This window comes from Ochlerotatus camptorhynchus, unplaced genomic scaffold (genome assembly GCF_037179485.1).
Source record: "Ochlerotatus camptorhynchus isolate MF236.1 unplaced genomic scaffold, CSIRO-AGI_Acam_v1.1 ptg000150l, whole genome shotgun sequence".
Taxonomy (NCBI): domain Eukaryota; kingdom Metazoa; phylum Arthropoda; class Insecta; order Diptera; family Culicidae; genus Ochlerotatus; species Ochlerotatus camptorhynchus.
The window spans coordinates 1,284,794-1,300,327 of NW_027040640.1; the positions used below are offsets into that span (position 1 = coordinate 1,284,794).

A 15,534-nucleotide genomic window follows, 5' to 3' on the forward strand; every position below is an offset into this window, starting at 1 on the left:
TTACTTTTCCATTAGCGTCAACATTAGTCTGACTATGTGTTGTTGGTAGGTATATTTTTGCAGAAATTTTTCGTTAAACGTTACACTTTACCAGTAAATTCTGTTGTTCCACAGTCATCTTTCGGTGAAGGGTTTATTTACGTTTTATTCAATATGCCATATTTTACCACATTATTTAATATTTCCGTTAAATTTTCACACATCACCTGCCTCCAATAATGCTTGATAGATTAGTTTAGGAAAACTTTAAATCATAAGGTCAGATTTGTTTCTTCTCTCACTACTACAATATGATGACCGTGGCGCGGCTCTTCCGGGGCTCGACTCCAACCATCATCACACATACGAACGATGCTGAAAGCCGTAAATCTACTGTTTACCTTTTTTTGTATTCTTAACAACACTTTGCGCATGCAGGATTTCCTAAACACAACTGTACTATTTGTGTGTATGTGTGAACGTCGATAAATGTTTAAATGTTGCATAGATGCAAAAGATGGAGACAAGTTTTTCAAACTGTATTTCTCAAGCGTGTTCGTTTTAAGGTATATGTGTGTGTGTATGTGTGGTTTATACTCATTGGTTTGCGTAAATGTAATGTGGGTAGTTAAAAAAACAAAACACTACACGCGTGTCGCTTTTCTTCAAACAAACACATCCATCAAAGAGGAAATCATAAAAAAAATAATCGTACTCGCGATACAAAAAAAAAATAGAAAAACCTATACAAAAATACAACTCTACTGGCACACACTACTACTATTGTTCTGTACTCCGGGTAAGTCCTACGATTTTTTATGTTTGTGTTTGCTTACTGCGCAGCTAAATCTATTATTTTACATAACTAGTTGTATAGCGTAAAACTAAGGATGAAATAACTATCTAAACAAATGATTCTCTCCTTTCTATGTGTGTTTGATGTATTTTTCACAAAAATAAGCGTTTCAAAATTAGATTATTCCATTATGTTTCTACATCTAGATATTTCTCTTTCTGGAGAATTCTGAATCATAATCGTTAGACTACTGTAAATGTTCTTGTGTGTTTAATTTTCATAAGTTTACAGTATTTTTGTATGTATCTATATTTACTTGCAAGTAGCACTAGGAAACTATTCTATGCTATACAGATACGCCATTATTTCTCTCAAACTAAACCATACGAGCTCGGAACTAACATTATTTCTGCCGGTCACCATCGCTTGTCGCCATTTAAGTAACTTGTGTACTATTTGCAACACCCATCGGTTGAACTGTTTTGCCAAACATGAATAAGTCAACAAACGCCAATCTAGTTCGAATCCAGCAAATCGTCCTGTAGTTCCACATTAGTAGCGATCGGTGCTCCACCGCCCGCCGACGACTGCTGTTTCAACTTGCACTCCGGACAGAACCATTTGCCCTTGGGTGGCATGATGATGCCCACGCACTCAAAGTGGAACCACTCGATCCGACAGTTGTCTCCGTCGCAAGCAATCATTTCCGATACCTCGTCGTACGGGCAGCGGCAGTAGCAGTAAACGGATTCGCCCTCGCGCGGTGGGCGCCATCCGGCCGGAATGCGGATCTGGTTGGCGGGGAAGAACTCCGACTGTATGCTGGGGAAGGAACCGAGTGGCGGAACTTTCGGGATTGCTGGAGCGACGATGGGCGGCTGGAACGGAGCAGCGGAAGCTGGAGCTGGAGGGAAGTTGGGGGGGATTTGAGCACGAACTGCGGTAGACGGAATCGGAGGAGCGGACTTTGGAGTTTTGGGCTTGGGGGGTGCTCGTTTTCGGGAACCGGGAGTTTTCGGTGTACCCCGAGAACCGCCAGGGGTCTTTTTCGGTACGGAAAGCTTGAGCTTCGGGAGCGGTGGTAGTGGACGATGAGGAGTTGTTTTGGTGGGTTTTTGACTGATTTGAAGGGTGCCTTCCTGGCTTGAATCGCTGTCGGCGTCGTTGTGCAGCGGGGTGCTCAGAGGGCTAGGAATTAGATGGTGCACTGGAACGGTAGGGATCCGCGATGGATCCACTCGTGGCGGATGGTGCGGTGATGGTTGCTGCTGGAGTAGAGCGATCGCTGGAGGTCCTCGCGAGGTAACTGGTGTACTGGGATCGGGTTGTTTCACTTTAGAGGATTTTATTTTTAAACTTGGAGGCGAAGGTAGATCCTCTTTGCTCCACACTAAATTGGGCGGTGGAGTAGGTTTCATGACGGAGAGAATCGATTTCTCCGGGTTCTTCGACACCAGCGGGGTCATCATAGGGGGTCCTTCGTCGTCGCTAGTGTAACCGTAGAATTTGTTCGGTTTTCGGCTGCGCTGAGAACGCTTGAGTGGCGCATCAGATTCGGAACTGTTCCCGGTGCTGAGCCGTGGCGTGAGAGCTTTGGAAGCTGACCCTGGAGTTGGTGAATGATCGGGGACACCGGAAGTTAGTGGGCTTTCTACTGAATGCAATATTGGTGGCGCCGTCAGCGGAGTTGCCAGAGGAACTAGGGCAGGTGAGAACTGATCCACATGGTTCAGATTCAATGCAGGAGGAATGTTGTAAATTGGTTCCAAAGGTGGAGGAGGAGTTTTCTTAGTCAGCTTACGCTCTCGTTTCCTCTTCTTCAACTTGACTTTCTTTTTGGCGACCATTTCTTCCGGCAAGGAAGGAGTTGACGGACGACTATTCTCGACAATACCAAAGCTATTCATCGGACTCATACAGGTTTGCTGCATAAGCTGACGCCGTTTCTCCGCCAGCATCTGATTGGCCAACTTTTGAGGATGTTCGTCATAAAACTCCTCGTCCGTTTCCGATTCGTCCGTTTCCAGGTCTGATTCGTGAATTATAGTGTCCGGGTCGATGGGCTCCGGTGGCTCCACAAGTATTTCCTCTTCCACAGGTACCACCGGTTCCTCTGCCATCGTTTGCTTCAGATGACTATCTTTCTCCTTCTTCTCCGCTGCCTTTTTCTTCTTCTTTGTAGTATTCTCATCCGAGCTATCCGAATCGTCCGAACTGGAACTGCTGCTTCCGGAACTGCTAGAGCTACAACTACAGTTTGATCCACATTCGCAGCTCGAGTCCGAATCGCTTCCACTGCCGCTGGATGATGAGTCCGATCCACTCTTGGAAGCTTTCCGCTTCCTCGGAGATTTCTGTTTCTTCGAAGGGCTTCCCACTCGAGCACCAGACTTCAGCAACGATGCTTGCTGCTTACCTTTCTCCAGATTGCCATCATCATCGATTACAATCGTCTCCCCGATTTCGCTGGCCTTCACCTCCGGATAGATCTTCTTGTACATCAGGCAGTAGTCATGATCCGATTGGGACACATGTAGTATCTTACTTTTCAGCATCTTCTCCACAAACTGTTCCTCGGTCATCACTTCGTCCGACAGCGAAGGTCGTCGACTGTTTGTTCGGCTGGCCTGATAGTTTTTGAAGTTGTTCCAAATATTCACAATCTCCTCAGATCCAACCTTCTCCGCTTCACCGTCCTCTTCCTCCAATTTGACTTCCTCCTTCTTCAGGTCGGACAGCGCTTCGTCACCGGAGTTTTCATCTTTGCATGTCCCTGGAGCAGATGGGAATTTACGACTGCTGGCATTCGAATGATCTGCATCCGAATCGTCACTGCTATCGCTCTCGGACAAATTCAACGCCGGCAAATTCATCAGATCTACCAAGGACTTCTCCTGGTCCTCCTTTGAACGCTTCTTCTTCTTCTTTCTAGGAGTTTCCGTACTTCCCTTAGCCTCCTCGGCGTTCTCCACTTTCACCTCTGCCTTAATTTTACTTTCCTCTCCTTCGTCCTTCACCTCCTCTTTGATCTTTTCACTTTCTTCCTCCTTCGGTTTGGCCGCAGGTAGTACCGGCTCTGGCGTAGGTTCCTTCGGTTTTGGGGGAGACGGTGGTGGTGGTGGAGGCTCATAGTGCCTTTGCACGTGCTTCAGCAGCAACTTTTTCGATATGAACTTCTTCTCGCAACCATCCTCAGTGCAAGGATACTTATCCTCTCCGTTGTGCAACCGCTGGTGAACCTTCAATGCCAACGACTTCCGGAAGCCCGTTTGACAAACCTCGCAAATAAACTGCGCAGGAGGAACGCAGAAATGATACACATGTGGCCACTTCTTCTGCAGACATCGTTTGCAAACCACCCCCTCAGTACCGTGTTTCCAGAACAGATGCTTCAAAATATCCGCCTTGTTTCGGTACGCAATTCCACACCGATAGCACAGATGGTGCAGTTTGTGCTTCCACACGTGATTCGACAGCGCACCCTGTTCGACGCACTGCTCCAAGCACACGTCGCAAGCAAAGTGACGCTTCCTCAAGTGAACCATCAATCGGAACGCCGACGGGATCCCATCAATGTTGCACGAACAACACCGGAAACTATAATCCAAGATACTCTGTCGATTCGGTGCCCCCGGGCACATGTGGCAAAGCAGTTCGCTGTAGCTGAAAAAGTTTGTCCGACACATCAAACATATCAGCACCGACTTTTGATGCATCTTGCGGTTATGCAGGTACAGTTCCTTATGTATCTTCGTTATGAACCTACACTGGAAGCACTCAAACTGCTTCGGATAGGTAACGGCCTTCTCCTCCAGTGTCCAACTCGAATCGAACGTCTCCAGATTGAAGTGCAGCGGTTCCAGTTCGTCCAAGTTGGACTTAAACCTCTGGACGATCGTGGCCGGTAGAAGTTCCTCCGCCGTGATGCTGTTAACCGTCGCCTGGAAGCGATGCGTCGCAACCAAATGTAGTGCCAAGTATTTCCCATTCACCGCGATTCGCCTCGCGTGGTTACAGTACAAACAGAACGGAACCGTCGCTCGCAGACAAATTTTGATAAACTCGCGTATGTGGATCTTATCCAGCGGTTCATCCAGTGTCAGTTCAAAGAGCTGGGCATCCTCGTCCGCTATCACGATGCCATCCGATGGCGGAGGCGTTGGTGGCGACGGTGATGGCGCCAGTTGCTGTTGTTGTGCTGCTTCTGGGGGTGAGATTTCAGATTCTGGCGAAAGTGTGGCTGCTTGTGGCGGCGGTTCATCATCCACCGCCATCGCCTCCGGTGGTTGCCGATGATGTTCCGGCATCGGAGCGGGACCCATTTCCGGCGGCAAACTGACCGGCTGACGATCGCCTTCCTCTTCGATGTCCATTTCGACCGGATCGAGCTTGACGTCATCTTCGATTCGTGCGGTTGGGAAGGGGGCGGCTTCCTGCTGCTGGGTTTCCGAAACTGGGGGATGCACCTGGAAAAAAACATAGAATTAGTTTGTGTTTATGATTGCAGTGGGACTATGTGGCTTAAGGGTGGTGCTGACTTCGGAGCTAAAAAATACAAACTCATTCAAATAGGAGCTTACATTACGATTACATTAAAAAATAACAATTCATTCTCACGTTAGCGCTATGTGAACTTTCAATCACCAGCAGGGCGTCACAATATCAGCTTCAATCGACCAAATCGATGCGACGAAGAGACTGCTGGCTTTCTTTTTCTGTTAAAGTCGAACAGCTTCGCAGCATTCTAGAACCTCAGTCGGCGTGCACAAACAAATGTTCAATCGCTTGTCTCTCTTTCTCCCGTCGCTCCATTGGTCTTCCTTTCAAGCTTCGTCGAAATGGATGAGCGAAAGAGCGCTCGACTTTGATAGTTTTCTCTTTCATGAAACACATCAACAGAGGTTTCATGACGTATATGACGGAAAATGAAATAACACATTTAAAGCATTTCTCACGTCAAAACACTTGAAGATTACACGTCATATTTCTAATTTATCTTCCATCCATATATTTATCTAAAAAAAATGATCGAAAACGGGACATAACGCATTTTAAACAAATTGAAAGAGCGGCGATAGAGTGTTCGTGAAAGGGGATTGAAAGCCATAATGAAGTTCGTTTAACTAGAAAATCGACGTTATTTACATTGAAAGCGATGAGCAAAGCAACGACGAGAAGTTCCACAGCCAGCCTTTCCTTCCAAGCGTCCTTCTTTTTTATTTTCGTTTCTTGCTGATAGTCTAGCTAGGCGTTATAGAAATGAAGCGTCGAACACGTATGTATGAGAGAAACAAAACACGAGTTCATTTTAGAGCTTCGAAATTGTAGAGCCCTGATCACCAGTTTGCAGTCTGTCAAAGTGAAAAGTTAGATTTGGGCGCCACCTATGGCGATGATTTGAAAACTACTTATTTTGTGTGTCAGTAGATTGTTCCATTTATAACGGGATCAAACACAAAGTGTTTCTTGTGCAAGATGGTAGTCTGTCCCAAGCGCAAGTCCTAGAAACAACCATAAAGGCAACGACAAGACGAATAACATAGCGGTAGCAGTAGATACACTTGAAAGGGGAATATATTCTATGGCGGGATTAAAAACGAGTGCTTCTTATGCAAGAATGGCATCATTGTCATGCGTAGCTCCTTGGACTCTTGTACTATAACTCCTATCTCTACCTCCCTGTGGTACCGGCTAGGACGAATAACTAACCCCGGTGGAACTTTGATCGTATCCTTCCCTCTTTGGAGAAAATCAATTAATATAACCTGAACTTCTGTTATCCCTGCGTATTTTCCGTGTTAGGAGCAGCTGATCACCGTCCTCGCGCTGGGATTCTGAACAGAGCTGTGCAATCTACTGAAAACTTCGTTATTTTTTAAGTGTTGGTACCATATTACATCCATTGATGTAGGTAGATCGCACAACAGAATATTGCACAACCGATGGAATCTCCCATGTGGATCTGTTCGATGTAATATTCAACAGCTTTTTTATGCTGTGTAACCACCCACAATTTGAATAAACTTTTCATACGGAAGTCAACACACTGCCACGTTTAATCATCTTTAAGTAGCAAAAAACAAACACAAACCAACTCACCTGTACCTCATTGGTCTTCAATTTGTCATCTTTCCCGTGTTGTTGCTGTTCCTCTTCTTCCTCGTCATCATCCTCCTCCTCCTCTTCCTCAGCTTCCTCGTCTTCGTAGTCACTTTCCGTGGAGGATTCTTCGCTCTCAATCGGTGTGCAGTACTGTTTCGGAATCTTCACCTTCAATTTTGGCACCAGCGGCGGCCGATGCTGCTGCTCGTCTGCTTTCTGTTCTTGTTGCTGTTGCTGTTGCTGCTGCTGCTGCTGCTGTGCTAGCATCACCGACGGGGGCAACTCTGTTGGCACCGGCGGAAGCTCCGTGGGAGGTTCCTGGACGTTTAGCAAACTGGCCGGTATGGTCGACAGAGTAGTGGTGGTGTTTTGATTGAAGTTGAGTTGAGAAGGTGGGTGCTGCAGCACGTAGCTTGGTTGCTGATGCTGCAGTACCTCGGCTGGATAGGAAACTGGAGCGGGTAGCTGCACGGGAGCTTCCAGCGGCTTCATGAGCTGGGATTGTAGGATTGGACTGTTGAAACGTTGGAACTGCTCTTGCTGTTGCGGTTGGGACAGTTTCAACTTTTTGTTCTGCGACTTTCGATTCTGAGGGGCCGGCGGACCTGCTCCAGCCAGACTATTCGCTTGATACAGTTTGTCGAGAGTACCATTTCCGTTAGTCGTAGGATTATCATAATTAAACATCACAGCCGTTGAATTACTACTAGCACTACTGCCGTCGTAGTTGTGGTTAAGATTAAATTTAACGCTACTATGTATATTGTTACCTGAACTAAAACTGTTGTTGCTGAATAGTCTGGCTGGGTCGAGCGGGATCTCCGCTTTCTTCTCGCATTTATGCTTGGACTGTTTAAGGTCGCCACAATTTCCGCATCGCTCCAGGTAATCAGCACAGTCGTGCTGTACGATTGCATCCCCATTGTTGGAAGGCGACTTTTCGAAAATATGCTCACAGCGAGCACACATTAGGTACAGCGGTTTGCTGATGTCCATGTTTTGCTGCTGCTGTTGTTGTTGATACTCGTCAATGCTGGCCACGTGCTTTTTTCGCACCTGATGTTTGGCTTCCAGATGATTCACCAACTTATCGGCACTCTGGAAGATGCCCAAGCAATACAAGCAAATGTACTTCTTGTGCACTTCTCGCATATGCTTGAAGAGATTCCAGTTCTCGTAGTGGGTTCCACAAGGAGAACAGAGGAACACCTTCTTTTTGTCCTTTTTCTTCTCTGCTTGCTGTGGAGGAAATTGCTGTTGGGGCAGTTGCTGAGAAGGCAACTGGGGCTGTAGCTGTGGCTGATGATGCAATAGCAACGACTGCTGAGCTGATTGAGGAGGTATTTGAGGTGGGATTGGGGGAGGGACAGGAAGATGCATTTGAGGTAGCTTACTGCTGGCCAACATCGACTTCATAAGCGACTGCTGCAACCGTTGCTGCTGTTGAGGTCGTTTGGCATTCGATTTAGGTGCCATCACATTGCGATTTGGAATTCCCAGTTGATGGGGTCCTCCGTACAGAGCATGTTGTTGCTGCCAAGTTTGCTGTAGGTGCAGCTGCTGTTGTTTCACTGGGGAACTGTCCTTCTTTCTACCTCTTCGCTGTTTTTCTGCTATCACTAACCGATTTTCTTCATCCAATGTGTCGGATGATTCGTCCATTAGAAAATCTGTTGAATCAACTCCCACGTAGTTAGTCTTCAATTGATTGTTTAGTAAACTGAAGCCTCCTGTTGGTATAGGTTTTGCTGGAAGCGAACTGCTTTCCATTTCTTGCTGCACCTGATCGCTGATGTTGTGCACTTCCGGCTTGCTGTTGTAGTCGATCTTAATCAGTTCCGGTCGATCGACTAAAAGCTTTTCTTGGTTAAAGAAGTTACTAAAATCTACAGGCTGCGGTTGGGCCTGAGGAATTACCGGTTGAATTACCGGAGGAAGCTGTTCTTCCTGTTCCTCTCTAGGCTTTTCATCAGCGGGTGGTCGCTTCAGAGAGATGGACAACTTCAGTCCTTCACTTCTGGTAATTTTGGCCTCTTCCTCATCCTCTTCCTCTTCGTCATCTTCCTCTTCTTCCGAAGGTGAATCGATTTCCAGCCGAGGTGGGCTATCGTTTTCCTCCTGCTCAACGGCCTTCTTCTCGTCGGGTTGCTTCGCCTGTTCTACATCTAGCTGATCCTGTTGCTCAGATTCTCGCTTATTGTTCTCATCCTCTTTGGGATCATCTTCCTGCTCATCATCCGAACTGTCCGAATCGGAACTAGAGCTCGACGAACTGGACGAACTTGAGCTACTCGATTTGTCGTCATCCACATCGTCGTCTTCTACGTTGTCTGCTCCAACTGACTGTGGATCTGCTTGAACTGTTTCCTCCGGTGGTATCAGTCCAGCAGCGATTACGGCAGCATCCTCTTCCGGTTCGTTACTATCACCCAGGGAGGATTTTCCCGAATCGATTGATTGATCCAGTTTGCCACTTTCCAGAAGCAATTCAGTTTCGTAACCACCTTTGTGAGTGACGACATTTACTGCTGTAGAAACCGGAGCCGAATGCTCTTTCTCCGGATCCGGCGGTTTTGCCTCTTCCTGACAACTTTCGCTTAACCTCAACTGTTTACTGAAGGGTTCTTGTACTTCTCCGTTGCTCACCGCTGGACTCACCGATCGTGGCCGCTTAAGACCGGACGATTCTGGCTCTTCAAAGTCTTCTATCTCGTGGCCCTCTTCGTCTTCGTCGTGAGATACGTTGCCGTTAACTCGGGGCTCTGTGAATATGGAAAAAATGGTTTGTTCTAAAATTCCTAACACTACATTGATGCGTTTCATAATACTCACCTAACGAACTACTTTCATCATCTTGGGTATGACTGTCCAAAGGCGTTTCGGTTACTACTCCTTTACTCTCCACTTGTTCTTCTTCTTCATCGGTTCCTAACAGTTGTTGATCTTCGCTATCTTCAGGACTTGACACATCGTCTCTCTGGTATTCTAGTTGACGTTCCTCTTCGCCTTCCTCTAATCGTCGTTCCAACGGCTGTGGTGATTGAACTTCTCTTTCTCCTTGACTTGACTCATCGTTACATTCTGTTTGATCACTTTTCATGTTCACTGGTGAATTGTCATCATCTACTGCCTCATCGCATTCCATGTCCTCTCCCTGCTCATCGTCAATATCGGTACTGTCTTTCGCAATTTCACGTTCTACATTTTCTTCTCGAGCTTCCTCATCGCTTGTTGCTTCATCCATTCTCTGTTCGGTCGCTTCGTCACGCAAACTCTCTTGACTCTCGTCGATTTCTTCACTCTGTACTTTAGTCGTTCCTCCACCGTCTTCCTTTTGTTCATCGTTAGGAGCCAGCGTCAACGATTCATTCGTCAAAATTCCATTCACTTTATGTTTTATAAAGCTTGTTGTGGCAACCTCTTCTGGCTCTTTGTTGCACTCCTTCTCTTTAGTTTGTTCGTCGTCTTCGTCGATCAGAGTTCCTGTGTCCTGCACTGGTGTCTCCTGTTTCTCCTCATTCTCCTCCTCTTCTTCCATAAGTTCAGGTTCGTCTGTGTACGATTCCTGTTCGTTGGGTTGATCCTCTTCAGATTGAGATGGCAGTTGTTCTCGTTTTTCTTCGTCCTCCTGTTCTTGCTCCACGGTGCCGTTTTCCTCGATAGAGGCAGCCTCATCTTGCACTGTCGTCGCTTCAAATGCGTTAGAATCAAGTGATTCTGCTGATGGACTGCCAACAGCGGATTCCTCGCCCAACTGTTTTGGACTTTCTTCTGGTTCGTTATCGCTTTCAGCGGCACTCGTTTCCGCGCGTGGTTCACGTGATTCTTCTGGTTCGTCTTTCTCTTCTTGAGTAACTGGGATACTGGATGGTTCAGATGATGGTGGATCACTGTCGGTTGCCTCCGCAGAGGCTTCCACTGTTTGTGGGGTGGCTGCATCCTTCGAGGGTGCATCAGCATTATTCACTTCATCTTCCTGGGACTGGTTGGCAGCTTTGTGGGTGTCGTCTACTGGAGCCACTGCGGTTTCATCTTCATCGTCCATAATTAAGGGTCTGGAAAAGGGGGAGAAGGAAGGGAAATACGTTATAAAATGAGCTGGCATATAATTACGGCAAAGGCGATGAGCTGGAATTGGTGTTCAATGAGAAAGTTAATATTACATTAATTGCGTACAAATCTGTAAAACTAGAAGACCCTATGCGTTTTGGGACCGATGTAAAGTTTGAAACCCCTCAAACCTGGAGGTTTTAAAATACTCTTGTCATGCGAGTTTAGGCAGTCCTCGCCGTGAGTGAATGGCGGCAGGAATATGGAAGAAGTAAACACAAACTTTGGATGAATTTTTTTGTTCAAGGCAAGAAGCTCACCAGTTCACCCAGGGTGAGAGTAAGAGCGTGTGAAAGAGAACATGAAAATGAGTAGCAGCAAACCTCACTTTCGTTTTATTCCCCTTCGTGTACAAGCTGTGAGGCTCGGTGTGAGTAGGAATTCTACTCCTCAGAAAAATAGTACTCTCGGTTCATTTCAGACTCGTTAGTGAGGCTCCATCAAGTCTGATTTTAAGGATAGTTCCAAGAAAATTTAACGAGAATTATAAAAAAGAATTCAAAGGGTGTTCTGATTATAATTTCAAAATAAATAGACTCAGGAGGATTTATTCGGAGAGTGTTAAGTCTATTCTACATATACTAGGATTCCTGAATAGGAGAGTTTTGATTAAAATTTTGAGAATATTTCCAAAGGAATTGATTTCTTAGGATAATATTAAAGGAACTCCATGGAAGATTCCAAGAAATTCTCAGGAGAGTTTCAAGGGAAATCTGAAGAGAATGCCGGTTCAGGATATTCCGAATTGTTCTTCCATATGGTCAAATTTGATATTTATCATAACAATATCAAGCGGCATATTAAATCATATCTACTCGTTGAAATATGACCATTTATACTCAAAAGAACAACCACGGAGCCTTATGGTCACCGTCGAATCAGTTCTAGATATCCCGGATCATGGTTGCACATGGTCAAATTTGATATCTCTCATAACCATATCAAGCGACATATCAAATCACATCTACTCGACGAAATAAGATAAATGGAATGCAAAGCGACAAGCATATGGTCATAGTAGAACCGATTCTGGATGTTCCGAATTATGGCTTCATATAGTCAAATTTGATAGTTCTGATAACCGTATCAAGCGACATATCAAATCACATATATTCGACGAAATATGACCAACGGCTCTGAAAATGAAAAGGATAGACCCACCGAAACCAAGGACACCGTAGAAGGGGTTTTGGATATTCCGGATGGTAAATTTTGTTATCTTTAGTAATCATATCAAGTGACATATCAAATCACATCAACTCGACATAGAGCCATATGACCACCGTAGAACAGGTTCCAGATATTCAGGATTATGATTCTAAAAGGGTAAATTTGTTATTTATCTTAACCATATCAAGGACATATCAAATCACACCTACTCGACAAAATATGACTAATAGCTCTAATAATTAGTAAAAGAGCTTTATGGCCACCGTAGAACCGGCTCAGGATATTCCGAATTATGGCTTCACATGGTCAAATTCGTTATCTATTATCTATCATGTCAAGTCAAATCACATTTACTCGACGAAAATGGCCAATGGAACTCAAAACAACAATGACACAGCCACCTAACATTCGATTTAAGATGTACCGAATATATATGGCATAATATAGCTGAACTAAATCAGACAGATCCGAAATCGATATCAAAAGAATTTCAGAAACATAAGTGAAGGTGAATCGACGATACACTATGGAGGGGCGGAAACGAAAGCAAGTACTGGATTAGAACCAGGCAGCAATAATTCATGGTAGTGGAGCTGAGAGAAAAGCCTCAACAAGAACATCAAGCTAGTCGATAGGAATTGAACCATCAAAGGCCGTGAAGTCCAACTTAATTACTAATTCTTAAAAAATTATCACGGAATCTCTGACGCAGCGTCTCGCGTGCAAATAAGGAAGCAACACGCTTGAAAACCCTTTGTAGCCCATTGATAGCACCATACGAGCTATAGTTTGTACGACGAAAAGGTATCCTCAGCATTGCATTGTTACGGAGTGCTCGTGGTTGAACGTTAACGTCGATTTGTTGTAGAATATAGAAGGACAATCGATTCTGCCCTGTAGAATGTCTGCCACAAACAGGGCCCTTGTCGTATCTCTTCGAATCCACAAAGGATCCAGGTGAATTAACTGGCACCGACTTTCGTAGCTTGGAAGGCGATGAATCGTCGTTGAATAGACTCTACTTTTTGTACACTGTTTTGGTAATTTGGATTCCATGTATGGGCAGCAGTATTCTAACACCGACCGGACGAGGGAGCAGTAAACCGACTTCAAACAGTAGATGTCAGTGAAACTTTTAGCTATCCTGAACATGAAGCCGACCGTTCTGGATGCCTTGTTGATCACGTACGAGATATGCTGGCTGTATGTGAGTTGACAATCTAAGATGACTCCCACATCCTTTATGTGATTCATAAGATGTACGTCAACGCCTTCTAGGATATAACTGAATGTAATTGGATGTTTATTCCGTGAGAACGTGATTACTGAACATTTTGTTGGATTTACAACCATGCGGTTCAGTTGGCACCAATTAGCAAAAGCGTTGAGTTGGAGTTGGAGAAGGTGGCAGCCAGCGGTGGCTCGGATTCGGAGATAGATTTTCATGTCGTCTGCGAACGACAGTCGTGGACCGTCGAGGACGAAATTGACGTCGTTGAAATACACAAAAAATATCAACGGGCCGAGGTGGCTACCTTGCGGAATACCCGAAGTGGCAGGGAACGAAGGAAATCGGCAGTCGTCGATTGCAACTACACAGATAAAAAATTTGAATTTTAGTTCAGATGTAAACATTCATTCACGTAGACTTGTATTTCATTTCACGCAATCGAGCAACTTGCAAACAATTTTGTTTACAAAGATGAGCTTTTGTATACAGTATTTGCTACATTGCATGAAATGTGTCAGAACTTTACATGATATATAATGTAAACGTATATGATATGTGACGCTCCATTTATGTGCAACATATTGCACAGAAATTTACACTACTTGTTTGAACTGTGTAGGATAGGATAGAACCATCGTAGGAGACTGCCGTTTATACCGAGCCTATCCAGTTTGGCGATCGCTATAGGATGGTTCAACTTGTCGGAGGCGGCTGATAGGTCAGTTTAGATGACATCTGTTTGCATATGGTCTGTCATACTCTCCGTAATATACGAGGTGAGACACTAAAGGTTGGAAGTAGTCGACCGCCCTGCCATGAAACCATGATGGTCTTCGCTCAAGTGCTGCTTGAAGTGAGAGACTAATGGTTCCATAACGACCAACTCGAACAGCTTAGATATGGCACACAACGATGTGATGCCGCGATAGTTGTCGATGTTTCTTTTGCATCCCTTCTTATGCACTGGAAACATCTCAGCTGATTTCCAGCAGGAAGGCAACACCCCACTGGAGAGGGACATTTCTAACAGAAGGCAGAGAGGAGCCACCAGGCTATCGATGTGTTGCTTGAGAAAGACGGAAGGAACTCCGTCAGGTCCAGGATTAAATGAAGACTTCAGTTGCGAAGCCGCCCTAGTTATCATAGCGAGGTCGATGTTTATTTTTCTTTGATTTGTTTTCCGTCAATCTTGTTTTCCGTGCTGACCACCAATGCTACCGATGCCAGGGAGGCAGCTCCCACACCTGGACCCTACCTATCGACCCATCAACTCATGAACCGGCGACCAACGGCTTTACTTCCCTGATCAGAGATGTTATGCCTCAGAACATCCCGGCGGCGCCGACTGGGATTGAACCCAGGCTTACCACTACCCCACCGGCGCCGCTGTGCGAGGTCGTTGTTGATAGCTGCCAAAGATTGACCAGACATTGGAACATTACTGGCTGCTAGAGAAACGTGCTCGTCAGGTAGGTTCTCATCCGAGAATACACTCGCAAACTTGGTTAAGCACAGACGGCAAATACCCTGAGGGGATGAAGCTTTTTCGCCGTTCAGTACCATAGTCGATGGAAGACCAGACTCCTTTCGTTACTCATTCACATAATTCCAAAAAGTGTTCGGGTGAGATCTAAGCTTCCGTTGAACATCTAGTTGATAACGCCGATAACATTGGCGACTGGTTCGTTGATACGCATGATTGATCCTCGCATAATGGTCTTTGAGTTGTAGGGTGTGGTACTTGGTGTATTTTCTTAGCACGACTCTTTTAGAAGACTTTAACATACGGAGTTCACTTGTTTGCCAAGCAGGGTTACTTCCACTCACTTGCTATAAAAAAATGTTTTTCAGAATTATGAAATCATGAGAAGGTATTGTGATAATTAGTACTTGTAAGTTACAAGATGAGGACGTGAAGTATGTGTTTGACACATAACATCTGTCAATATTGCTTTCAGTGCGTCACAATCAGCGATTTTACGACTCGAGAGTGCTCACTCTGAGTGAACGCTCACGAATCATAAGATCGCTTATTGTGACGCTCTGAAAGCGATATTGACAGGTTTTATGAGTCAAACACATACTTTACACCCTCTTCTCGTTACCTACAAGTACAACAAATCATTATATCATCTAATGATTGCAT

At 45.2% G+C, this 15,534-nt stretch overlaps 1 protein-coding gene across 1 annotated transcript in view; it reads right to left on the bottom strand.

Moving 5' to 3' along the window:
* The window catches only part of MESR4 (misexpression suppressor of ras 4), a 52,727-nt gene continuing 37,193 nt past the window's right edge, over positions 1–15,534 (bottom strand). Inside the window, exons 2-4 of the mRNA XM_065221867.1 lie at positions 9,710–10,932; positions 6,875–9,639; positions 1–5,241 (exon numbers count right to left, since the gene is read on the bottom strand). Of these exons, the coding sequence (XP_065077939.1) occupies positions 1,291–5,241; positions 6,875–9,639; positions 9,710–10,922 (7,929 nt within the window). The 5' untranslated portion in view covers positions 10,923–10,932 and the 3' untranslated portion in view covers positions 1–1,290. The remainder of the gene's footprint in view (positions 5,242–6,874; positions 9,640–9,709; positions 10,933–15,534) is intronic.